This window comes from Hypanus sabinus, chromosome 4, assembly GCF_030144855.1.
Source record: "Hypanus sabinus isolate sHypSab1 chromosome 4, sHypSab1.hap1, whole genome shotgun sequence".
In the NCBI taxonomy this organism is placed as follows: Eukaryota; Metazoa; Chordata; class Chondrichthyes; order Myliobatiformes; family Dasyatidae; genus Hypanus; species Hypanus sabinus.
Window position 1 is genome coordinate 76500033 of NC_082709.1, and position 24801 is coordinate 76524833.

General features: G+C 43.6%; 1 protein-coding gene across 2 annotated transcripts in view; it reads left to right on the plus strand.

Moving 5' to 3' along the window:
* xrcc5 (X-ray repair complementing defective repair in Chinese hamster cells 5) overlaps window positions 1–24801 on the plus strand; it is a 127969-nt gene that overhangs the window by 44675 nt on the left and 58493 nt on the right. For both annotated transcript variants that reach the window (XM_059967447.1, XM_059967448.1), the window contains exons 6-8: window positions 2678–2857; window positions 10886–11000; window positions 13106–13244. In XM_059967447.1, coding sequence (XP_059823430.1) covers window positions 2678–2857; window positions 10886–11000; window positions 13106–13244 — 434 coding nt within the window. The remainder of the gene's footprint in view (window positions 1–2677; window positions 2858–10885; window positions 11001–13105; window positions 13245–24801) is intronic.

Consider the following 24801-nt stretch of genomic DNA (forward strand, 5'->3'; position numbering starts at 1 on the left):
CAGTATTAGAAATCTGACCACTTTGGCTTCCCTCTGCAAGATCATCCATCCCAACAGTATTTGAAAAGGTATACTTTTTATTGATGGAAATGTCCGCAGGGGTATCTTGCACTGGCTGCCTATTCTCTTTCCCCCCTCTTGATTGTCACCCAGTTAAGTGCATCTTGCACCTTAGGTGTGTCTACTTCCCTGTATTGCCTGTCAATCAATCTCTCTGCCTCACGAATTATCCGGAGTTCAGACGGCTCTAACTCCGGTTTCCTAACACGGTCTGTAAGAAGCTGCAGCTGGATGCACTTCATGCAGGTGTAGTCGTTGGACACTCAAGGTCTCCCTGTCTTCCCACATTCAGCAAAAAGAGCATTCCATTATCTTGCTTGGCATTCCCACAGCTCTAACTGTGCAATTAAAAAAGGGAAAGAAAGAAAGCTACCCAAAAAAATCTTCCTAAACCCTCTGCCTCTCCTTGCTGAAGCCTCTAAACAAATGCCACAACTCTCCACTCCAACTCCAGTCCACTCACATTATGGCTGCTTAAACCTAACTTCTTTTTATTGAGCTTTGCCAAGTGCTTAATTGACCCATGATCCGTGGCACTCAAAATGTTCCGACTGGCAGTGCTTGCCTTTTGAAATATTGCTTCATCTATGTACAGTCCACTGGATCCTAGCAATCTACTGTCTAAAACAAAGCAGAGAGCTTTGAAGTCTCCCTGATGGGGGATAGAATTGTACAGAGATGGAATATCCATAGGTTCAGTCAGAGAAAATAGTGATTGAAGAGATTGAGAGCATGTGAAGTGTCAGGGATGTAGATGGGAAGGGACTGAACCAAGGAGGACAAAATTGAGTCGAGATATTCATTGGAGCAGGAGCAGGCAGAAACAATGACCCATCCAGACAGTCAGATAGATGAGAGTGAGCATACAAGTGTAAGAGAGCTAAACGTTGATGAGGATTACAGGGAACATTGCCAACATATTTTAGCCTCCGAAGAAGTAGAGGCGCTAGTGAGTTTTCTTGGCTGCAGTGTCAATGTGGTTGGACCAGGATAGGCTATAGGTATTATCTGCTCCTAGAAACTTGAAACTCTGAACCTTTTTGACCTCAACATCATTGATATAAACAGGAGCATTTGCATTGCTCCCCATCCTGAAGTCAATAGCTATCTCTTTTATTTTGGTAACTCTGAGGGAAATGTTGTTAATACACCATGTCGCTAGACTCTCTGTCTCCTTCACGTATTCTGACTGATCGTTATTTGAGATGTGGTCCACTACAGTAGTATCATCTGAAAACTTTTTGGTGGAGTCAAAGAACAATCTGGCCACATAGTTATGAGTCCAGGGAGCAGAGTAGGGGAAAGTGACCCAGCCTTATGGGGCCCCAGTGTTGAGGATAATTGTGGTGGAGCTGTGTCTGCCTATCCTTATTGATTATGATATATTGGCAAGGAAGTCAACGATCCAGAAGGTGTTGAATCCTGGGTCTAGGAGTCTGGAGATGAGTTTGCTTACAATTATACTAGAACTGTAATGAATAAACAGTCAAATGTGAGTGTCTTTATTGTCCACATGCTGGAGTACCTGTGAGTTATGATTACACTGTAAATGACGGGGCAGGTTGTGAACATGGTTAATAAGGAATACATTACTTTGGGCTTTATCAGAAGCATAGAATTTAAAAGGCAGGGAGGGCATTGTAGCTGATCTGGGTTCAGCTGAAGTAAATATCTTCAATCTTGGTTATTATGTTATTGAAAGGATTGAAGGAAATGGAGTGTCCAGAACAGATTTAGAGAGTGGCTCCTGGAATGGGGGATTGGAATTACCAAATAAATTAGAGAAGCTAAGATGTTTTCTTCAGAGAGGTCTGATGGTATATTAACTGATGAAGGGAAGAGACTGAATATATAGTAGCAGCTGTACCTGTTGGTGAATGGGTTAAGAACTAAAGGCAGTAGGTTTAAAGTGGTGGAAGAAAATTGATACTGAAAATAGTAAAAACTTAACGTATTGACACAAAGTTTAGTTGGAATCAGGAAAAGGCTGTCTGCAGATGTGCTGGAAGCAGGTTTCATTGCCACCTTCAAGATGAAATTTTGTTAAATATGTGATCAAGAATATTATCCGATACGATAGAGAAGGAGTTAGGTTTGGAGCTAGTAGATTGTGTTAAATGGGGGGGGGGGGGGTGTGACCTCATTGAAACCTATTAAATGGTGAAGGCCTTGATAGTGTGGATGTGGAGAAGATGTTTCCTTTAGTGGGAGAGTCTACAACCAGAGGACACACTCAGAATGGAGGGCCATCCTTTTAGAATGAAGCTGAGGAGGAACTTCTTTACCCAGAGTGGTGAATCTGTGGAATTCTTTTCCAGAGACAGCTGTGGAGGCCAAGTCTTTTTGTGTATTTAAGGCAGAGGCCGGTAGATTTTTGATTGGTCAGGGCATGAAGGGATACAGGGAGAAGGCAGGGGATTGGGGCTGAGAGGAAAATTGGATCAGCCATGATGAAATGGTGGAGCAGACTCAATGGGCCAAATGGCCTACTACTCTTATATCTTATAGTCTTGTCTCTTATGGTTAGTGAACCACTGTATACTTAATGGTCTGAATGGCCCTGTATGCTGTTGTCACTCTATTGATTAAACAGTCATTCTGACACCTCTATTTACAGCTTGCCATTTGCACTGGATGCTATCAACATGGATGACGGTGGTGATGCTGCAGAACGACAAAGTAATATTTCACATGGGAAAGCTCTAACTGCAGAGCAGAAAGAAGGAATAAAGATGGTTAGAAGGGTTATGTTATCCTTGGATGAAGAAGGAGGACTAGATGAAGTGTTCACATTCAGGTGAGAGAATCTCAGATATGGACATTAAGGTGACTGATGCTATAATCAAGAAGCAGCTTGTTTAGAGAAGCTAAATGCAATCAAACCAAACCAACATAAGCAGTTTTAATTGAGGGATACTGTAGATATAGTGTATTAAGATTTCCAGAAGGTAATTAATGTGTTGCATGGAAAACTGGTACACAAAGGGTACAGAGGGAACTGTGAATGAAAGAAATACAATTTTGGGGAAACTCAACAAGTCATAGAGCACTACAGCACAGAAACAGGCCTTTTGGCCTGCCTAGTCCGTGCTTATCTGATCTTCTGCCCAGTCTAGTGTATCTGCATATCCCTCCAAACCTCTCCCATCTGTGTACTAAACCAAACTTCTCTTATAATTAAGCCCACATCTACCACTTCTACTGGCAGCTCATCCTATACCTGCTCCATCCTCTGAGTGAAGTTTCCCATCAGATTAGCCTTAAATATTTCATCTTTCACCTGAGAACCTTCAGCCCTAGACCAGAGTATATATGCTCAGGAAATTATCCTGGACACTTTGCACAAATTCCACCCCAAATAGGCCTGCAACACACTGAATGGCCCAGTCAACACCAGGGAAATACAAACCTCACACTAATACAACTCTATTATTCATATAACTATGAGTAGTTTCTCTATGCACCCGCTCCTCAAGTTCCTACTGACTCTTGGAGAGTCTAAAATGAAATCCTAGTAAAATGACCCATTTTTTCTTTCTAAGGGTGAATGTGACCATAAGACTATGAGACTTAGGAGCAGAATCAGGCTATTCAGCTGACCTCGTCTGCTATGCATCTTGGCTGATTTATTATCCTTCTCAACCCCATTCTCCCGCCTTCTTTCTGTAACTTTTGATGCCCTTACTAATTGAAAAACCTATCAACCTCAACTTTAATTATACCAAATGACTTGCCCTCCACAGCCATCTGTGGCAGTGAATTTCACAGATTCACCACCATCTGGATAAAAAAAATTCCTCTTCATTTGTGTCCTGGAGGTAAGTGTTTGTATTCTGGTCCTAGACTCTCCCACTGTAGGAAACATCCTCTCTACATCCACTGTATCTAGGCCTTCCAATATTCAATAGGTTTCGATGAGATTCACATTCCTCTAAACTCTAGGGAGTACAAGTTTAGAACCATTAACTGTTCCTAATACAGTACCTCAGACTTTAACCCTTTCATTCCTGGGATCATTCTTGCGATCACCCTCTGAACCCTCTCAAATGCCAGCACATCCTTTATTAGATAAGGAGCCCAAAACTGCTCACAGTATTCCAAGTGCAGCCCAATTAATAAAGCCTCAGCATTACATCCTTGCTTCTATATTATAATCCTCTCAAAATGAATGCTAACATTGCATTTCCCTTTCTTACTACCAACTCAATCTGCAAGTTAACCTTTAGGGAATCCTGCACAAGGACTCCCAAGTTTCTTTGCACTTCTGATTTCTGAATTTTCTTCCCATTTAGAAAATAGTATATACCTTTATTCCATCTACCAAAGTGCATAACCGTGCATTTCGCTACATTATATTCCATCTGTCACTTCTTTGTCCATTCTCCCAATCTGTCTAAGTCCTTCTGCAGACACCCTATTTCCTCAACACTAATTGCCCCTGCAGCTATCTTTGTTTCATCTGCAAACTTGGCCACAAAGCCATAAATTCTGTCATCAAATTTGTTGACATATAATGTGAAAAGAAGACAATCTATACGGAACACCACTAGTCTCGGTCAACCAATCAGAATAGGCCCCTTTTATTCTCACTTTTCACCACCAGCCAGTCTTCTATCCATGATAGTGTCTTCTCTGGAATACTATGGGCTCTTATTACTCAGCCTGTGTGTGGCACCTTGTCAAAGGCCTTCTAAAATTCCAAGTAAACCATATCCGCTGACTCCTTTGTCTATCCTGCCTATTAATTCCTTAAAGTACTCCTGCAGATTTCTAAGGCAAGATTTCACTTTAAGGAAACTATGCTGACTTTGGCCTATTTTATCATGTGCCTCCAACTACTCTGAAACCTCAACCTTAATAATGGACTCTAACAATCTTCCCAACCACTGACGTCAGGTTAACTGGCCTACAATTTTTCTTCTGCTTCCCTCCCTTCTTAAAGAGTGGAATGATGTTTGCAATTTTTCAATCCTTGAGAATTATTCCAGAATCTAATGATTCTTGATAGATCATTACTAATGCCTCCACAATCTCTTTAGCTCCCTCTTTCAGTACCCCTGGGTGCAGACCATCTCTCCAGGTGATTTATCTACTTCATACCTTTCTCCTTCCCAAGCACCTTTTGTTTAGTAATAGCAACTACACTCACTTCTGTCCCCTGACACTCTCAAATTTCTAGAATATTGCTCGTGTCTTTCACAGCAAAGGTTGATGTAAAATATTAAATAAGTTCATTTGCCATTTCACCTCTCTGGTGTCATTTTCCAGCTGTCTGATATCCACACTTGCCTCTCTTTTACTCTTTATATATCTGAAAAAAACTTTTGGAATCCTCTTTTATATTATTGGCCAGTTTACCTTCATATATCATCTTTTTTCTCCTTATGGCTTTTTAGTTGCCTTCTGCCCAATCCTGTTAACTTCCCATGAATTTTTGCTATATTACTATATTATCTTTGACTTCCCTTGTCAGCCACGGTTGCCTCATCCTCCCCTTAGAATAAATCAGCTTTGAATGTACCTATCCTGCATCTTCTGAATTGCCTCCAGAAATTCTAGCCAATGCTGTTCTGCCATCGTCACTGATAATGTCTCCTTCCAATCAATTTTAGCCAGCTCCTCGCTCATTCCTCTGAAATTCCTTTTACTCCACTGTTATACTGATACATCTGACTTTATCTTCTCCCTCTCAAACTGCAGGGTGAATTCAATCACATTATTATCACTGAGTCTTGAGGGTTCCTTTACCATAAGCTCCCTAATCAAATCCAGTTCGTTACACTACACCCAATCCAGAATTGCCTTTCTCTTTGTGAGCTCAACCACAGGCTGCTCTAAAAAGCCATCTAATAAGTATTCTACAAATTCCCTCTCTTGGTGTCCAGTACCGACCTGATTTTCCAGTATACCTGAATACTAAAATTCCATATGACTATCTTAACAGTGCCCTGATTACATGCCTTTTCTACCTTCTGTTGCAATTTGCATCTCACATCCTAGCAACTATTTAGAGGTCTGTATAAAGCTCCCATCATGGTCTTTTTACCCTTGCAGTTTCTTAACTAACTCTTCTGATCCTATGTCACCTCTTTCTAAGGATTTTGTTTTTTCCAACAGAGCCACCCCACCTTTTCTGCCTACCTACCTGTCCTTTGGATACAATGTCTATCCTTGGATGTTAAGCTCCCAATTATATTCTCCTTTCAGCCTTGACTCAGTGATGTCCACAATGTCATACTTGCCAATCTCTAATTACATTGCAGAATATCTACCTTAGTCCGTATACTGCATAATTCAAATATAGTGCCTTCAGTCCTGTATTCATCACACTTTTTTGATTTTTGTACTTTAACTCATCCCACTGACTGCAATTTTGCCCTATCATCTGCCTGTTCTTCCTCACAGTGTCACTACACAATGCATTGACTTGTATACTGACTGCCCCATCCTCAGCCCTATCACTCTGATTCCCATCAGCCTGCCACATTAGTTTAAATCCTCTCCAACAGCTGTCATAAACCTGCCCAGAAGGACCTCATGGGTTCAGGTGTAATCCTTTCTGTTTGTACATACTGCACCTTCCCCAGAAGAGATCCTAATGATCTAGATATCTGAAATCCTGCCTCCTGCATCACTTTCTTACCTCTATTATTAACCTATTCCTGCCCTGAGAGTAATCCAGAGATTACTACCTTGGAGGTCTTGCTCTTCAGCCTCTTCCTAACGCCTTATACTCACTGCGCAGGACCTATTTCCCCTTTCTACCTATGTAATTGGTGCCAAGGTACACCATAACCTGTGGCTGGTCACCCTCGTCCTTGAGAATCCTCTGTTGCCACTCTGAGGCATCCTGGACCCTAGTGCCTGGGAGGCAACATGCCATCCTGGTGCTTCTTTTGAGGCCACAGAATTTCCTGTCCATCCCCTAACTATCAAGTCTTCTATCATTACCACTGTGCCTAACTTTACTCTTCCCTGCTGAGCCTCTGAGCCGGCCACAGTGCTACTTGCCTGGCTGCTGCTGCTGTGCCCTGATAGGCCATTCCCCAGCAGTATCGGATGGAGTTTATTTGTTCCTGAGAGGAATGGCCACTGGGGAACTGTACACTGACTGCTTACTTCCATTATTTCTCCTGGTGGTCACCCATCTATGAGGTTTTCGCATTCCGAATGGTCCCGAGTACAACTAGTTCCAGTTCCTTGACTGTCAAACTGGAGCTGAAGTAGTTGCACTTCCTGCAAATATAGTGATCATGGAGACTATTAGCTACCCTGCAGTCTCACATCTTGGAGGAGGAGCATTCCACTGCCTTAACTACCATCCTGTGTACACTTTTTATACCTCTAACTTCTCAATCTTAAACTCAAGCCTGCGCCTGTTCTTACCTGAGCCTGTTGAGCCAAAGCCTGGCCACTCTAACAATGGCCAGTCTGGATACACCTTGCTTCTTATTGGCCCCAGCTGAGTTTCGAAAACATAGTTTTGGATTGCAGCCCTCTGAAAAGTTCCAAAAGACTCCGAGCTCTTTTTAAACCTCGCCTGCAAAAAAGAGTTAGAGAACCTAGTGACATGGTGTTATGACAACAACCTTTCCCTCAATGTCTGAAAAACATAATACCTGGTCATTGACTTCAGGAAGGGGGGGGGGGCAGTCACAAGCTGACTGTCTACATTAAGAGTGCTGAGGTTGAGAGGGTTGAGAGTTTCAAGTTCCTGAGTGAACATCACCAATTGCTTCCCTTCCATGTGCTCTTGTCTATACTTCTTGCTGCCTCAATAAAGCACCCAACATAATTAAAGTTCCCACTTATCCTAAGTGTTCTCTGGTCTATCCCTGTTCTATCAGGCGCAAGGTACAAAAGCTTAAAAACACATATCACCAGGCTCAAGGACAGCTTCCCAGACTATTGAATACTTGCCTAGTACAATAAGATGGACTATTGACCTCACAATCTACCTTGTTGTGATTTTCCATCTTCTTGTCTACCTGCACTGCACTTTCTCTATACTGTTAACACTTAATTCTATATTTTTTATTGTTTTCCCTTGTACTAACTCAATATACAATCTGTGATGGGGAAGGCTTTACCCGTAATGGACCGGGCTGCAACCACTACTTTTTGTAGGGTTTTCCATTCAAGGGCATTGGTGTTTCTATACTATGCTGTGATGCAACCAGTCAATATACTCTTCACCACACATTTAAAGAAGTTTGTCAAATCTTTAGATGTCATGCTGAATCTTCACAAGCTTCTGAGGAAGTAGCGGTGCTGTCATGTTCTCTTTGTAATGGGACTTACATGCTGGACTCAAGACAGATCCTCCAAAATGATAATACCAAACAATTTAAAGTTGCTGACCCTCTCCATCTCTGATCCTCTGATAAGATCTAGCTCACGGGCCTCCAGGTTGCTCCTCCTGAAGTCAATAATCAGCTTCTCGGTCTTGCTGACATTGAGTGAGACTTTGTTGTTGTAGCACCACTCAGCCAGATTTTCAGTCTCGTTCCTATATGCTGATTCAGCCAATGACAGTGGTGTCATTACCAGACCAATATATGGCATTGGAGCTATGCTTTGGGTAAAGCAAGCAGATCAGAGGGCTGAGCACACAGCCTTGTGGTACACCTGTGCTGATGGAGATCGTAGAGGAGATGTTTTTGCTAGTTAGGTTATGAGTTCAAGTTTATTCTCATGGGTGTACTGTATATACAGTACCCAGTTTATAAATACCATAAAAATTAGTTGCAATGTACAACACAGTATTTTATAAACGTAAATTATGTAAACCTTAAATTAACATAAATTATACCTACAAGATAAAATAAGCCTTATGATATTAGTGCAAATTGAGGGTTTTACTGACACTGAGTTCAAGGTTGATGTTACTACACCACTCGACCAGCTCTGTGATTTTGCTGACAATGGTGATGTCATTGGTGCATGGTAGTGCAGCGGCTCATCATCGTAGGTCGCATCTGGAATTTCCAGTTGGTGGACGATTTCCCTCCACACCGCTCTGACATATTGGGAAATCATGTACTCAACAAGTTACAGCAGTAGTTTCCCTTTGCCTTCTGCCGGGTGAGTTTAAAGAGATCACCACATCCTGCAGTGGATAACCAGAACGTCTTAAGTGCCTTGTCGTGCTCTTAACGCTCCACCAATGCCTGCTGGCCTGCCTGCTTGACCTTTGGACCATTAATCAGTCTCCTCCGCTCAATCTGCCAGGGCCAGACTTCACACGCTGGGATAGGCAGAACCCCTACTGCGCATGTTACAGCTACTTGGAGCCACAGGTGAGAGCAGATCACCAGGTGGGGACCAAAGGTGGACAAGCTGCCCTGAAAAAGGGCACAGCAGGCCCCCCTGTCAGAGGTGCTACCCCTCCCTAGACACCCGATACACCCCATAGCAGCAGCTAGTATAATGAATTACAGTGCCAGGGATCAGAGTTCTGTTCCTGGAGTTTGTATGGGTGTATCGGGTGCTCAAGTTTCCTCCCACATTGCAAGGATGTATGGGTTAGGGGCGTATGGTAAGTTGCAGGCATGCCATGTTGGCACCAGAAGCGTAGTGGCATTTGTGAGCTGCCCACCCCCCAGCACGTCCTTTGACTGTGTTGATTGTTGATACAAGTGACCTATTTAATTGTACATTTCAATGTACATGTGACAAATAAAGTTTACCTTTAATCTTCTTATCTTTGTAAAGCTAATATTTGGTGAATTTGTAGATTGCTGTGGAGTTATGCTTAACCACACAGTCATAGGTGTAGTAGATTAAGGAGCTAGCCATGCAGCTCTGAGATGCACCTGTGCTGATGTTTAGTGAGGAGGAGATGAGGTTTCTAATTCGGGCTATTTGTAGACTCCCGGTCAGGAGGTTAAGGATCCAGTTGCTGAGGGAGGTACAGACCCTGGAGCTTGATGAAAAGTTTGAAGGGGTGTTGATGTTGAACAGTAAGCTGAGAAACACACATCAATTTTCCAGGTGGCCCACAGCAGAGTCCAGAGCCAGCAAGATGGTGTCTGTGTAGAGGGAAATTGAAGCAAGTCCACGTCTTGCTGAGGCAGGAGTTGATCTGAAACATGACCAGTCTCTCAAAGTATTTTGTAACAGTGGATGCAAGTTCTAGTGGATGGTCATCATTGTGACAGGTCACCTTGCTCTTCCAGGCCTGGATTTGCAGAGAAGGTTGAGGATAGACTTGATTTTGTGACCCTCTCCAAAAGGATCACAGGTTCCTGTGGGGGATATTGTAACAGTTCTGTCTGGCTTGTGCAAACTCCACCTCATCCAGAATCAACAAATTAGATCTAGAATTAGCTTGGTAGCAGGAGAAAGAGGGTGATTGTGAAGTTTTGCTTTTTTCCATTGGAATCCTGTGACCATTGGTGTATCGCAAGGTATTGCCAGGGGTCGGTGACCAGTGGTGCATTACGAGGCATTGCCAGGAGTCGAAATGGAAGCAAGTATGATCATGGTGCTTAGGAGGCTTTTACATCAGGCATGAGAACATGGGGGAACAGAGGAGTAAGTATCATGTGCAGGCAGAAGGGATCAGTTTAATTTGGTGTCGTGCTCAGCTGAGACATCACGGAGTGAATGTCATGTTCCTGTGCTGTACTGTTCTGTTAGTGCAAGTGTACCAGGAATCTGCAGGCAAATCTATTCTGCTATTAAGAGTCCTATCTAATAACCTTTCAAGCCAAATTGCCAAGGTATCACTACACAATTGTATTTGAAGTCCATTTCCTCATCTGTGAGTTTATTGTATAATGCAGTTTTAATTTAAATTTACATTTATTTTCTCTTATATTAGGGGAAGTGTTGAACAATTGTCCATTTTTAAGAAAATAGAAAGGAGGCCTATGGCATGGCCATGTCAACTCACCATTGGCTCCAGAATCACCATTAACATTGTGGCATACAAAGCTGTAAGTTGTAAACTTTATCTTGAAATCGAGAAAGTAAAACATTTCATAATGAATGAGGGTTTGGCAAAGAGCTGATCTAGGGAACAATGGGAGTGAGGGGCAATATGAGTAGAGAGCCTCAGGATAAGATGGGCAGCACCATAGCTACAGTGGGAGTAGAGAGTGTGGGGCATTGGGATTGAAGAGCTTGTGTGGACATAAGAATATGAGGAGGATTAGACTAATCAGTTCCTAAGCCCGTTCATCACAATCTTAGCTCATGTTCCAGAGACATCATCGCCTCCTCTGTGGAAGTGTGCCCTCGCCTCCTGTTTCCTGATTTATAAAACAATTTTCTACCTTCTATTTAAATGCCCCCAATAATCTCGCCTTCACAGCCTTCTGGAGAGGAGAATTTCAGAAATGGACCAGCCACTGAGAATAAATCCCTGTGCACCTCAGTTTAATCTTGTTGGTTTATTCACTAGTTCATGATTCTCCCACCAGTGGAAACACCTTGACATCTGTTCTGCCCCTCAGGATCTTAAAAATTTCAACAAGATCATTCCTCATTCTTCAACATCCTTAGCTGTCGTGATAGGCCAATTGCTGAGATGAGATATTTGTTATAGCAAATTTCTTCTGAGCTGCTTTCATTGCCAGCATATCCTTTTTAGATAAGGGGGCCTAAAGCTGTGCACAGTGCTATGCTTTCACCATATGTTATACAATTCTTGCAATACTTCTAAATTCCAACACCCTTGAAATAATGGCCTTTGCTTTCCTAACTACTTGTTGCACCTGCCTGATCATTTTTTGTGATTTGTGCATAAGAACACTTAAATCTTTCTGGTTTCACCTGTATGATATCTTTTTCCACTTAAATGACAGTCTGTGTCCAGATTCCTCGCACTGAAGTGCATAATCTCACACTTCCCAATATTAGCATTTAGAACAGGAATCCTGCTCTTTATAATCTTCATAAATGATTCAGATGAGGAAGTGGAAGGGTGGGTTAGTAATCTGCAGATGACACAAAGGTTGGTGGCACTGGGGATAATGTCAAAGGTTGTCATAGATTACAACAGGGCATTGACAGGAACAGCGGGATATTGAGGTCTATTCCCAGAGATTCCTCAAAGTTGCCATGCAAGTTGATAGGATGGTGAAGAAGCTGCATGTTGTGTAGCCTTCATTAGTCAGGAGATTGAGTTCAAGAGGAGCGAGGCTATGTTGCAGTTCTAAAGAACTCTGGTTAGACCACACTTGGAGTTGTGTTCATTTCTAGTCACCTCATTATAGGAATAAGAATGTGGAAGTTTTAGTGAGGTGTGGCGAAGGTGCAGCAGGATGCTGCCTGGACTAGAAAACATGTCTTATGAGGTAATGTTGAGCGAGGTAGGGCTTTTCTCTTTGGATCGAAGGAGGTTAACAGGTGACTTGATACAGATGGATAAGATGACAAAAGGCATAGACAGAGTGGATGGACAACACCTCTTTTTCCAAGGCAGCAATGACCTGTACAAGAGAGCATAGTTTTAAGGTGATTGGAGGAAAGTATAAAGGAGGGGTTGTTAGAGGTACTTTTCTTTTACACAGAGCAGTGGGTGAATGGAAAGCCCTGGCAGGGGTGGTGGTAGAGACCGATGCATTAGGGGCATTTAAGGGACTTAGATACGCATATTGATGAAAGAAAAATGGAGAGCTATGTAGGAGGGAAGGGTTACATTATCTTGGAGTACATTAAATGTTGGCACAACATCGTGGGCCAAAAGGTCTGTACCATTCTGTACTATGTAATAGAGGCATCGCCTCTAGGTCCACTCTAGCCAAGCCTTTCAGTATCCTGAGGATTTTAATGAGATCCCCCTCGTTCTTTAAACTCCATCGAGTACAGGCCCGAAGACATAATTTCCATAGTTATATCCTTGTTGTTCCTTTTGATGAAACTCACTAGATCTTGAAGTTATCCCTCTAACAATCATTCTACATCCTATCCGTCTATCAACTGGTGAATTGCATTGGAGAAGATGCAAAGGGTCTGCAGTGCAATCATGCCCTTCTCCCTCATTGTAAAATATATAATTATCACATTTGCAACTTCATAATGAAAACTCTTTGAACAGGTAACTGAAGAAAAGTTGAAGAAGACCTGGATATCTGTTGATGCCAAATCTCTACGCAAAGAGGATGTGAGGAGAGAGACTGTCTACTGCCTCAATGATGACAATGAGACTGAAGTTAACAAGGAAGAAACTATTCAAGGTACCTTGTACAATTCCTTAGTCAATTTTGTTTGATTCCAACCTCTAATCTGCTCATTAATAACCCGACTCTACATCTAAACTATTTTATTCTGGTATAAGGGAACTCTGCAGGGAAGAGGTCGAAGGAGCAGGGTATTGTGACAGACATCATGAGCTAAGACTCAGAAAGACCTTGGTGTAGGCATTGTTACACTTGTCAAAGTAGAAGCATTCTCATCGCAGGTGGTGATTTTAGAATGGGAACCCCAAGGAGAATTTAGGGTAGATTTATAGAACACTATAGCACAGAAACAGGCCTTCGGCATCTAGTCCATGCTGATCTATTAATCTGTCCAGTTTCATTGACTTGAACCAGGACCATAGCACTCCCTACACCTCCTTCCAGGTACCTCTCCAAACTTCTCTTAAATGATGAGATCAAATCCATATCCACCACTTCGGCTGACAGCTTGTTCAACACTCTCAACAGCCTCTGAGTGAAGAAGTTTCACTTTTCACCCTTAACTCGTGATCTTTAGTTGTAGTCTCATCCAAAGTCAGTGGAAAAAGCCTGCTTGCATTTACCCTATCTATCCCGCTCATTATTTTGTATACCTCTCAAATCTCCCCTCATTCTCCTACACTTCAGGGAATAAAGAACTAGCCTATTCAACTATTCTCCATAACTCAGGGCCTCAAGTCCTGATAATGCCCTTGTAAATTTTCCCTGCACTCTTTCAAATCTTCTTGATATCTTTCCTTTAGATAGGTGACCAGAACTGTACACAATATTCCAAATTAGGCCTCACAAACGCTTTATACAACTTTTAACATAACACCCCAACTCCTGCTCTCAGTACTTCAGTTTATGAAGTCCAATGTGCTAAAAGCTTTCTTTACGGCCCTATCTACCTGTGACACTGCTGTCAAGGAATTATGGATCCCTCTTCAACACAATCATCCCTCAGAAACTGATTGGAAAGCTGAGCCTATTGGGCCTGAACACCTCCCTCTGCAACTAGATCCTAGACTTCCTAACTGGGAGATCTCAGTCAGTCCGGATCGGGAGCGGCATCTCCAACACCATCACACTGAGCACGGGGGCTCCCCAGGGTTGCGTGCTCAGTCCACTGCTGTTCATTCTGCTGACCCACGACTGTGCTGCAACACACAGTTCGAACCATATCATCAAGTTCGCCGATGACACCACTGTGGTGGGTCTCATCAGCAAGAACAACAAGTCAGCTTACAGAGAAGAGATGCAGCGGCTAATGAACTGGTGCAGAGCCAACAACCTGTCTCTTAATGTGAACAAAACAAAAAAGATGGTTGTTGACTTCAAGAGGGCACGGAGAGACCACTCCCCACTGAACATCGACGGCTCCTCGGTAGAGATCGTAAAGATCACCAAATTTCTTGGTGTTCACCTGACGGAGAATCTCACCTGGTCCCTCAGCACCAGCTCCATAGCAAAGAAAGCCCAGCAGCATCTCTACTTTTTGTGAAGGCTGAGGAAAGTCCATCTCCCACCCCCCATCCTCATCACGTTCTACAGGGGTTGTATTGAGAGCGTCCTGAGCAACTGCTTCACTGCCTGGTTCGGAAATTGCACCATCTCGGATCGCAAGACCCTGCAGTGGATAGTGAGGTCAGCTGAGAAGATCATCGGGGTCTCTCTTCCCACCATCACAGACATTTACACTACATGCTGCATCCGCAAAGGAAACAGCATTATTAAGGACCCCATGCACCCCTCATACAATCTCTTCTCCCTCCTGCCGTCTGGGAAAAGGCTCTGAAGCATTCGGGCTCTTACGACCAGACTATATAGCAGTTTCTTCCCCCAAGCTATCACCTTGCCCTACTGTCCTGTTTATTATTTATTGTAATGTCTGCATTGTTTTTGTGCACTTTATGCATTCCAGTGTAGGTCTGTAGTATAGCTTTCTCTGTTTTTTTTTATTACGTAGTTCAGTCTAGTTTTTTGTACTGTGTCATGTAAACCATGGTCCTGAAAAACATTGTCTCATTTTTACTATGCACTGTACCAGTTATGGTCGAAATGACAATAAAAGTTGACTTGACTTGACTCTGTTCACCAGCACTCTTCAGTACCCTTCCATTCATTGTGTAAGACCTACCCTGCTTTACCCTCCCAAAGTGCAACACCTCACATTTGCCTGCATTAAATTCCATCTGCCATTTTTCCAGATGATCCAGATCTCAGTGCAAACTTTGATAGCCTTCCTCACTGCCCATTATGCACAAATCCAGTAAGATGGCAGCGTGTTTGATCCCAGCAGCTTTTATAGGGTCAACCAAAGGTATTATTCTCCTTTTCAAACATTATTTTTACGATCACAAGACCCTGCTGGACATTAAGAACTTAAAATCACTGCTGATCTTCCCCACCAGCGAGTTGCTCATTGTGGAGAAACTGAAGACTTGGTGCAGATCATACTGCTGCCTGTGTCAGAGAAGCGTCGGAGAAGTCTAACAGCAAGTGATTGCCTTAGTTGTTTTTCTTGTGATCGCAGGATCCTGTTGGTTATTGTTAATGTGGAATACTGCAAATCAGATTCACTGATTCAAAACACAAAAATACAATTGCAGATGCTGTGGATCAAAGAATACGTACATGACGCTGGAAGAAGTCAGCAGGCCAGGCAGCATCCGTGAGAAAAGAGTAGTCAACGTTTCGGGCCAAGACCCTTCATCAGGAATGGGGGGTGGGGGGGAAGAGAGGGCCAAAGCCCAGTAATAGAGATAGGGGAGGGGGTAGGTCCGAGAGGTGCCAGCTGGAAAACCAATCAGAGGAAAGATAAAGGGGGGAGGGGAGGGGATAAGCATGAAAGAACTGTGGAGATAAAGAAGCAGAAAGTTGATAGGGGAGAGAGGCAGAGAGGGACCTGGATAGGGGGAGGGAATTACTGGAAATTGGAGAATTCAATGTTTATACCACCAGGCTGGAGGTTACCCAGATGGTAGATGAGGTGTTGCTCCTCCATCCTGAGTTTGGCCTCATCATTGGCAGTAAAGGAGGCCATGTATGGACATATCTAGATGGGAATGAGAGGCAGAGTTGAAGTGGGTGGCAACCAGGAGGTCCTGTCTATTGTGACAGACGGAACGTAGGTGCTCGATGAAGCAGTCCCCCAATCTGCATCGGGTCTCGCCAATGTAGAGGAGGCCGCACGGGGAGCACCAGATGCAATAGACGACTCCAGCAAACTTGCAGGTAAAGTGTTGCCTCATCTGGAAGGACTGTCTGGTTTGGTAAGGTGGGAGTTCTGTGGGGAGAGACGTGTGGACCAGGTAGTTGCGGAGGGAACGATCCCTGCAAAAAGCTGAGAGGGGTAGGGAGGGAAAGATGTGCTTGATGGTGGGGTCCTGTTGAAGGTGGCGGAAGTTGCGGAGGATAATGTGTTGGATCCGGAGGCTGGTGGGGTGGTAGGTGAGGACAAGGGGAACCTGGTCTTTGTTGTGGTGACGGGAACCCATCCTCCTGATGAAAGGCCTCGGCCCGAAACGTTGGCTACTCTTTTCTCACAGATGCTCCCTGGCCTGCTGAGTTCTTTCAGCGTTGTGTACAGATTCACTGATTTATTGGTGGGTGACGCTGGAACTGCATGGCCTTAGTGTCGCCTGTTACAGCCATCCAGAGAGAGATGTCAGTCTCGGTGTGTTGCATTGGAGGCAGTATGGTACAGTGTCCAAGCTGAAGTTGGTGCTGCTCTCAGTGTTTGCTTGGCAGAGGACAAGCTCTATTATGGTTGACTGCGAATTTCTGCAACATTCATGGTCTCAAGGTCTTAGACTGTATTTTTTTTAATGTGACTGTACTTTACTGATACCTTATATGAGCTAAGTATCTTAGATGTGCTAAATGTGCCTTTTGCAAGCAGAGCAAAAGGTACATACAGTGCATACTGTTGCTACCATGTTTTACACCTTGGCCCTGGACTAACACCCCTTCATTTGGCTGTATTCATGAACATTAACAGTGACCTTAAACTCAGAAATTTACTGATCCCATTTACCACATTATCATCCAGACAGTTGATATAGAATGTTGATATAGGATAGGGAGAAGCAATTAGAAAAGTAATAAGTGAAATAAATAGTCAATAAAGTTTTTTAAAAATGTGCCCAAGTTTAGAATGCTTATAGCTTTCAAAAAATTATTGAACTGATGGAAAATGAGCTAAGTATCGTAGATGTGCTAAATGTGCCTCGTGCAAGCAGAGCAAAAGGTACATACAGTGCATACTGTTGCTACCATGTTTTGCACCTTGGCGCTGGACTAACCCCCCCCCCCCCCCTTCATTTGGCTGTACTCATGAACATTAACAAAACAATAATATCTCATTTGCCATTTTGAATCACAGAGGTTTGGTTGCAGAATGAGATTTAAATATTCCAGCATATAGGAAAAACTACATGATAAAATATGTAACAAGTACGTGGATAGAAAGAGGTTTAAAAGGGTATTGGGCCAAACTCAAGCAAATGGGACTAGGTTAGATGGCCATCTTGGTCAGCATAAACCAGTTGGGCTATATGACCCTATGACATAGTGGTGTAGGGGCAGAGGTTCTAGGACCAGGGGACACAGCTTTGAAGTGGAGGAACATCACTTTATAACAGAGATGAGGAGTAATCTTTTGAACCAGAGGGTGCTGAATCTGTGGAATTCATTGCCAAAGAAACTGTGGAGGCCAAGTCCTTGGGTATTTTAAAGCAGAAGTTGATACGTTCTTGATTAATAAAGGTGTAAAACATGGGGAATCGGCAGGAGAATAGAGTTAAGGGAAAATTAATCAGTCAGGGCACAGCAGACTCGATGGGCCGAATGCCCTAATTCTGCGGTGACTTAATTGACATTACTTTCTCTGATGGCAGACAGGTAATGATTGCAAAGTCTAATTTGCAAAAATATATGTTTATTATGGCACAAAAATTTCCAAAGGAAATTTTACTCAAAAAGGCTGACGAGCAAAGGATTTATGTAAATAACAAAGGTCTGAAGAGACAGAACATTTTAAAGTAGAGGACCAAGTCCAGGTAGAATGTATAATGGCATCAGAATTAAATGATTACTTTGTATCTGTCTTCATGAAGGATGATCTACAAAATCTGCTAGATATAATAGAGAATCTGTAGTTTTGCAAGAATGAGGTACTGGCAGTTTCAAAGGGTGGTATACAAGGCACATGGCATGCTGCCTTTAATAATTAAGGGTTTGAATTCAAGAGTTAGGGAATTAGTTTACAGCTTTATAAAACTCTAGTTAGGCCACATCTGGAGTATTGCATTCAATCCTGGTCACCCAATTACAAGAAGGATGTGGAGGTTTTGGAGAAGGTTCAGAAGAGGTTTAGCAGGATGCTGCTGGATAGAGCTAATGTGCTATAAGGAAAGTGTGGGCAAACTTGGGTTGTTTTCTCCAGAGCAGCAGAGTCTAAAGGGGGACCTGGTAGAAATTTATAACATTGAGTCAAGATAGGGTAGACAGCCAGATCTTTTTCCCCAAGTTTGAAATGTCAAATGCTAGAAGGCTATGGACACCTGTATTTATGTTCGAAGGAGATGTCCAAAGCAAAATTGTGGGTCTTTTGAATGCCCTAACACAGGTGGTAATAGAGGTGAATACAAAAGAGACATTTGAGAGGCTCTTAGAAAGATACGTGAATGTATAGAGACTGGAGGGATAAGGGCATCATATTAGCAGAAGTGATTACTTTGGTCAGGTGTTTAATTACTAATTTAATTGTGGACTGAAGCAACCGTTCTTGTGTTGTACTGCACTGTGTTCTAACTGAAGAAGCTAAGTACTAGTCAAAAAGTACTACAGAAATTGGTGAACAGAAAAGGACCTGAAAGATTTGTATTCTGAATATTGTTAGGTAAATTTAGAATTGGTAGATGTTCTGTGATTGTCTTCTGAAGTAGTACCAATTCTGAAGTTAATTGGAGACCACCAAAGAAACTACACAACAGAGAAAGGGGAAAAAAAAACAGAATTACCAACCTATAAATCTGATGCTGGAATCTGTAACAATCAATATAATAACAGAGCGCCTTGAAAAGTATAATTGCATTGAGAAGAGCCAAAATGAATTTCTAAACTGATTAATAAGAATCTGAAAACATTTTATAAGTATATTAGCAGCAAAAGAGTAGCTAAAGAAAGAAGTATGATATGTTGGCCTTCGTTCATCAGTGGACTGAGTTCAGGAGCCAGAACATAATGTTGCAGCTCTATAAAACCCTGGTTAGTCCACACTTGGAATATCATCACACACAAAATGCTGGTAGAACACAGCAGGCCAGGCAGCAGTTAATTAGCTGCCTGGCCTGCTGTGTTCTACCAGCATTTTGTGTGTGTTGTTGTTTGAATTTCCAGCATCTGCAGATTTCCTCGTGTTTGCTCTTGGAATATCATATTTGGTTCTGGTCTTCTCATTATCAAAAGGATGTAGAAGCTTTCAAGAGTATGCAGCACAGTTTAATGAGGATGCTGCCTGATTTGGAGAGGTAGTTTTATGACGGTAAATTTGGCAAGCTAGGATTTTTCTCTTTGGATTGAAGGAGGATGAGACATGACTTGATAGAGGTGTACAAGATAAAGAGGTATAGATCAAGTAGATATCCGGGTGGAAATGATAATGCCATGGTGCATAATTTGTAGGTGATTGGAGGAAAGTACAGGGTAAGGTCAGTGGTTAAGTGTTTTACACACAGGTGAATGTGTGGAACACCTGGCCAGGGGCAGTGGTAGAGGCTGATACTTTACAAGAATTTTAGAAACTCTTAGATACATGGATGATAGAAAAATGGAGGGCTGTGAAGGAAGGAAAAGTTAAATTGATCTTAGAGTAGATTCTAAGGTTGGCACAACATCATGGGCTGAAGAGCCTGTATTGTGCTGCAGTGTTCTGCGTTCTATGTGTCATGGTACATGAGATAATAATAAACCAATGCCAATTCCAGATTTCCCATCTCTTACCTTAAATCTATGTTCAAACAAGAGAAAACCTGCAGACACTTGAATTCCAAGTAATACACACAAAATGCTGGAGGAATTCGGCAGGCCAGGGATCATCTATGGAAAAGAGTACAGTCAATGTTTCGGACCAAAACCCTTCAGCAGGACCCAAAACATCGACTGCACTCTTTCCCATAGGTGCTGCGTAGCCTTCTGAGTTCCTCCAGCATTTTGTGTGTGTTGCTTAAATTTATGTTCTCTAGTTTTCAATTCCTTTTTCCTTTATAGAAAACAGTGCATTCACCATTTTGATGCTTCAAATAATTTTATACACCTCTACATGTTAACCTGTCTCTTTCCTACATTCCACAGAATAAAAAACATAAGACGTAGGAGCAGAGCTAGGTCATTCAGCCTAAGGAGTCTGATCTGCAATAAAGTCCTAGCCTGTTCAACCCCTTTCTATAACTCAGACACTCAAGTCCTGGTAACATTCCTGTATATCTTCTTTGCATTCTTTCTATCTTAATAATGCCTTTTCTATAGCAGGGTAACCAAAACTATACACAATAGTCCAAGTGCGGCCTCACTAACATCTTGTACAACTGCAACATAACGCCCCAAGTCCTATACACAGTGCCCTGCCAGCAGCCTCAGATCTTGTGGAAGGCTAGTGTAGAAATTTTGAGGACTCTAGCAGAGGTATTTAAAATGAGGTGTGAGATGTTTGGTAGATAGCTAACATTGTTCTGTTGTTTAAGAAAGGCTCTCAGAATAACCTTGCTGGTGAGCCTGACATTTGTAGTGAATAAGTTATGGAAGGTGTTCTAACGGACCGGATATGCAAGGTTTTGGACGGACAGGGACTGAAAGGGAGAGTCAACGTGGCTTTGTGCATGATAGGATGTGTCTAACCAGTGTTATAGAGTTTTTCAATAAGATTGCCAGGAAAATTGTTGAAGGAAAAGGTAATAGATATTGTTTACCTGGCCCTTCTCAAGATCCCGCCTGGGAGGTTGGTCAAGAAGGTTCAGTCACATGGCATTCAGGATGGGGTAGTAAACTGGATTAGAAATTGGTTTTGCTGGAAAAACCAGAGAGTGTTAGTAGATGGTTGCCTCTCCGACTGGAGGCCTGTGACTGGTGGAGTGCCGCAGGGATTGGTACTAGGTCCGTTGTTTGTCATCTATTTCAATGATCTGAATGATAATGTGGTACGCTGGATCAGCAGATTTGCAGATAACACCAAGATTGGGGGTGTGGCAGACAGTGAGGAAGGCTATCAAAGCTTGTAGAAGAATCAGGACCAGATGGAAAAATGTACTGAAAAGTGACAGATGGAATTTAATGCAGGCAAGTGTGAAGAGTTGTACTTTAGGATGAAAGCTATGGTAGGACTTATAATGTGAATGGTAGGATGCTGAGGAGTGCAGTCGAACAGAGGGATCTGGGAACACAGATCCGTAATTCCTTTAAAGTGATATTATTGGTAGGTAGGGTTGTAAAGAGAGTTTTTGACATATTGATCTTCATAAATCAAACTATTGAGTACAAGGGCTGGGATGTTATGTTGAAGTAGTATAAGATGTTAGTGAGGCCGAATTTCAAGTTTTGTGTGCAGTTCTTGTCATCTACCTACAAGAAAGATAGGAATAAGATTAAAAGAATACAGAGAAATTTTGTAAGGATTTTGCTGGGACTTGACCTGGGGGGAAAAGTTGAATAGGTTAGGACTTTATTCTCTAGAGTGTCGGAGAATGAGAGGAGGTTTGATAGAGGTGTAACCCCCTGGGTCGCCTCAGGCTCGCTCAGCTCGTTCTCGTCTAGGGGGAGCAGCCTTCGGCCCCGCCATACTGGGTAATCAGCTGGTGTGGATGCTGTGTGATGTCCCCGCCTCGCCCAAAAACAGACAGTACACCATATGCGATTAAATGAGTACAATTTATAAAGGTTACTATAACTAAGTGATTAATAATGATACAGTATATATGAAGAGAAAACTAAAGAAAAGGCGCCAAACTTATCAAAGTCCAAACCACTTCGTGCACAACCGTTGGAGCTCAATTACTGAAGTCTTCTGGCCACCATTCGATCCCCTCTGAACTCCTCGACTCGCAGCTCAGGACCCTCCAAACTCCTCGACTCTCCAAACAGCTCAAGACCCTCCGAGTGGTCAACCAAGCACATCTAGCTTCATCCCCCCCCTCCTCGGAGAATCTCCTGCCTCGGACCCCCCTTTGGGGTCCGATCCTCGCCCAGCTTAGAGCATTGCGTCCTCTCTCTCGACCCCCTCGCGCCGATCTCCCCAAAAGCCCGTCAACAAAAGCTTACAGACTCAGAAGAAAGAACATTAATCCCCATTTGGTTTACAAAGGAATACCATTCTCGTTATCAGTAAATTAGCATTCCTGCTAGTTAACAAAAGGAAACCCTTTCCCAACAGTAACAGAGAAAAAAAAGAAACCCCCTTTACACACTTCCTCCACCAAATAAATGTCATGTCCTCATGACTACTAAATAACTCGCCACCTTTCCTGCCAACACACCGTAACCCAAGCACAAACAGTGACATCTCCTCCCCACACAGTAACCCTCACGCCCTGTTCCTCAGGCGCTACTTAGGCCAACTATCTGGGAGTTCCCTAACCCTTCTGAGGCCTCCGTACCCCCTCACCTAAACCCTTCAGGCTCGGACACAACTGGGGATACCTTGGGCCCACTACCAACTCCTCTCTCAACCTCTCACTCATGCCCCACACTGCACACAGCTAACCCTCCCCGCTACACCTGACTCAATGGGAGAAGGGCCAAAGGTCTCTTCCTCAATCGAGTGAAAGTCAGCAAAAGGCAGCATGTACCACACATCCAGCACATCATCCATCGAATCTGTATTCTTCCTCATTCCTGTGATCGGTAGCTGCTGTTTGATCTTCTCCAAACGGAAACACGTGGCCTGCACTGCTCCCGCAGTCTCTTCAGCCTCCTGTTCAGTATTCACTGCACTTCTCTCCAGCTTTTTCTTCCTCATGACTTCTTCCAGATCAACTTTCAGGTTTTGCACTTCATTTGAACTGTCGATGGTCATCTTCAGGTTCCCTTCAAGCTTCCGCTTCTCTCTTCTGAGATTCGTCTGTAATTTCTTCACCTCTGCAAACTCCCCTCTCCGGGTTCTCAGTTTGCTATTACCCTCAGTCAGACAACTTTCTTCATTCTCTCCAACGTGTAAGTCTTCCGAATGGTTCCAGATCACTTTCTCCAGTCTCTCCGTCCTCATTTCAAACTTGATTCCATAGAGACAGTCTCTCACGAGCTGCGACCTTCGCCAGCCCTGGCACGTGTCCCGAAAACACTTTAACTCGGTAGTTCTCAGCTGCTCCTGCAACGACCTCACTTCATATTCTCCTGAGGCAAATCCAAATACCAAGAGATCATCCACATACACCAAAACTCCAAACGCCTCCACATCCCCTATGGTCTTCCACCTGCCCCGCAGGAAGGTTGCAAGGGCTCCAGATATGCCCTGTGGCATCTTTTCGGACCCGAAGACTCCTAGGGAATTTATAACGGCCGTCTTCTCCTTGTTGGCCCCACTCATCGGGATCTGGCAACATCCACTCCTCAGATCCAGCACCTTAAACCACTTCACACCACTCAGACAGGCCATCGCCTCTCTGGCCCTCAGGGCCATATTCTGGTCACTGACAGTGCGCCTCTTCAACGCAATATAATCCATACACACGCTGCCTACATCTTCCACGGCTGTAGGGGCCAGTCGCCGCAACCTCTCTCTCTCCGAGGTGTCTTCAGCAGTCAACTCCCCTCCCTTGTGGTATTTCGCAGCGTCCACGAAGAGGGTCTCACCCTCAGATACTTCCCCCAGGCCGTACCACCACTGGCTCTTGTTTGAATTCGGTATCAGCCCAATGCTGCTACACACGTCCGCACAAGCAGCTCGAAACCCTGGGTGCATCGACAATGCCTCCAAACAGCGCTCACCCGCCTCCTCCGGGCAGGCTCCCAAGCGCACCAGCAGGATTTTGGTTCTTTCTCGAACAGAAACGCTGCCCGTCTCAACAGTGTCCGGACACATCAGCATTAACGATTCATGAACCTCAGTCTCCTCCACATTTGCCTCTAAGAACTCCATTTTCACTGACCAACAACCGTTGTCTGGATAATCACCGGCACTGGTACCCCGAATCTCCAGTGTCCTCAATGTTGTCAAGGGTAAATGCTTCCAATAACGGTTATGAAACAAACTGTACAGCAACTTCACTGGCGCCCCGGTGCCGAGGATGGTTTTAACTTGACTTCCATCCATCCATAACAACACCTGTGCGCATGGCCCCTCTAAGCCATCAGGAATAGGGTCTGCTCCTTTCGGGAGTTCCTTGGTACATTGCTGGGAACGTGCTCCCCCAGAGACCCCAAGCCGTTCCCCCACTGGGCCTCCTCTAAGTTTCCCGACACCTCTCGAATCAACGGAACAACTGATCCCCTTGACAGATCCCCTTGGCACCACAAGCAATTTATCTGCCCCCCTAGGCAAAAAGGGATACCCTAAAAACTTCCCACCAATCTCCTGCCA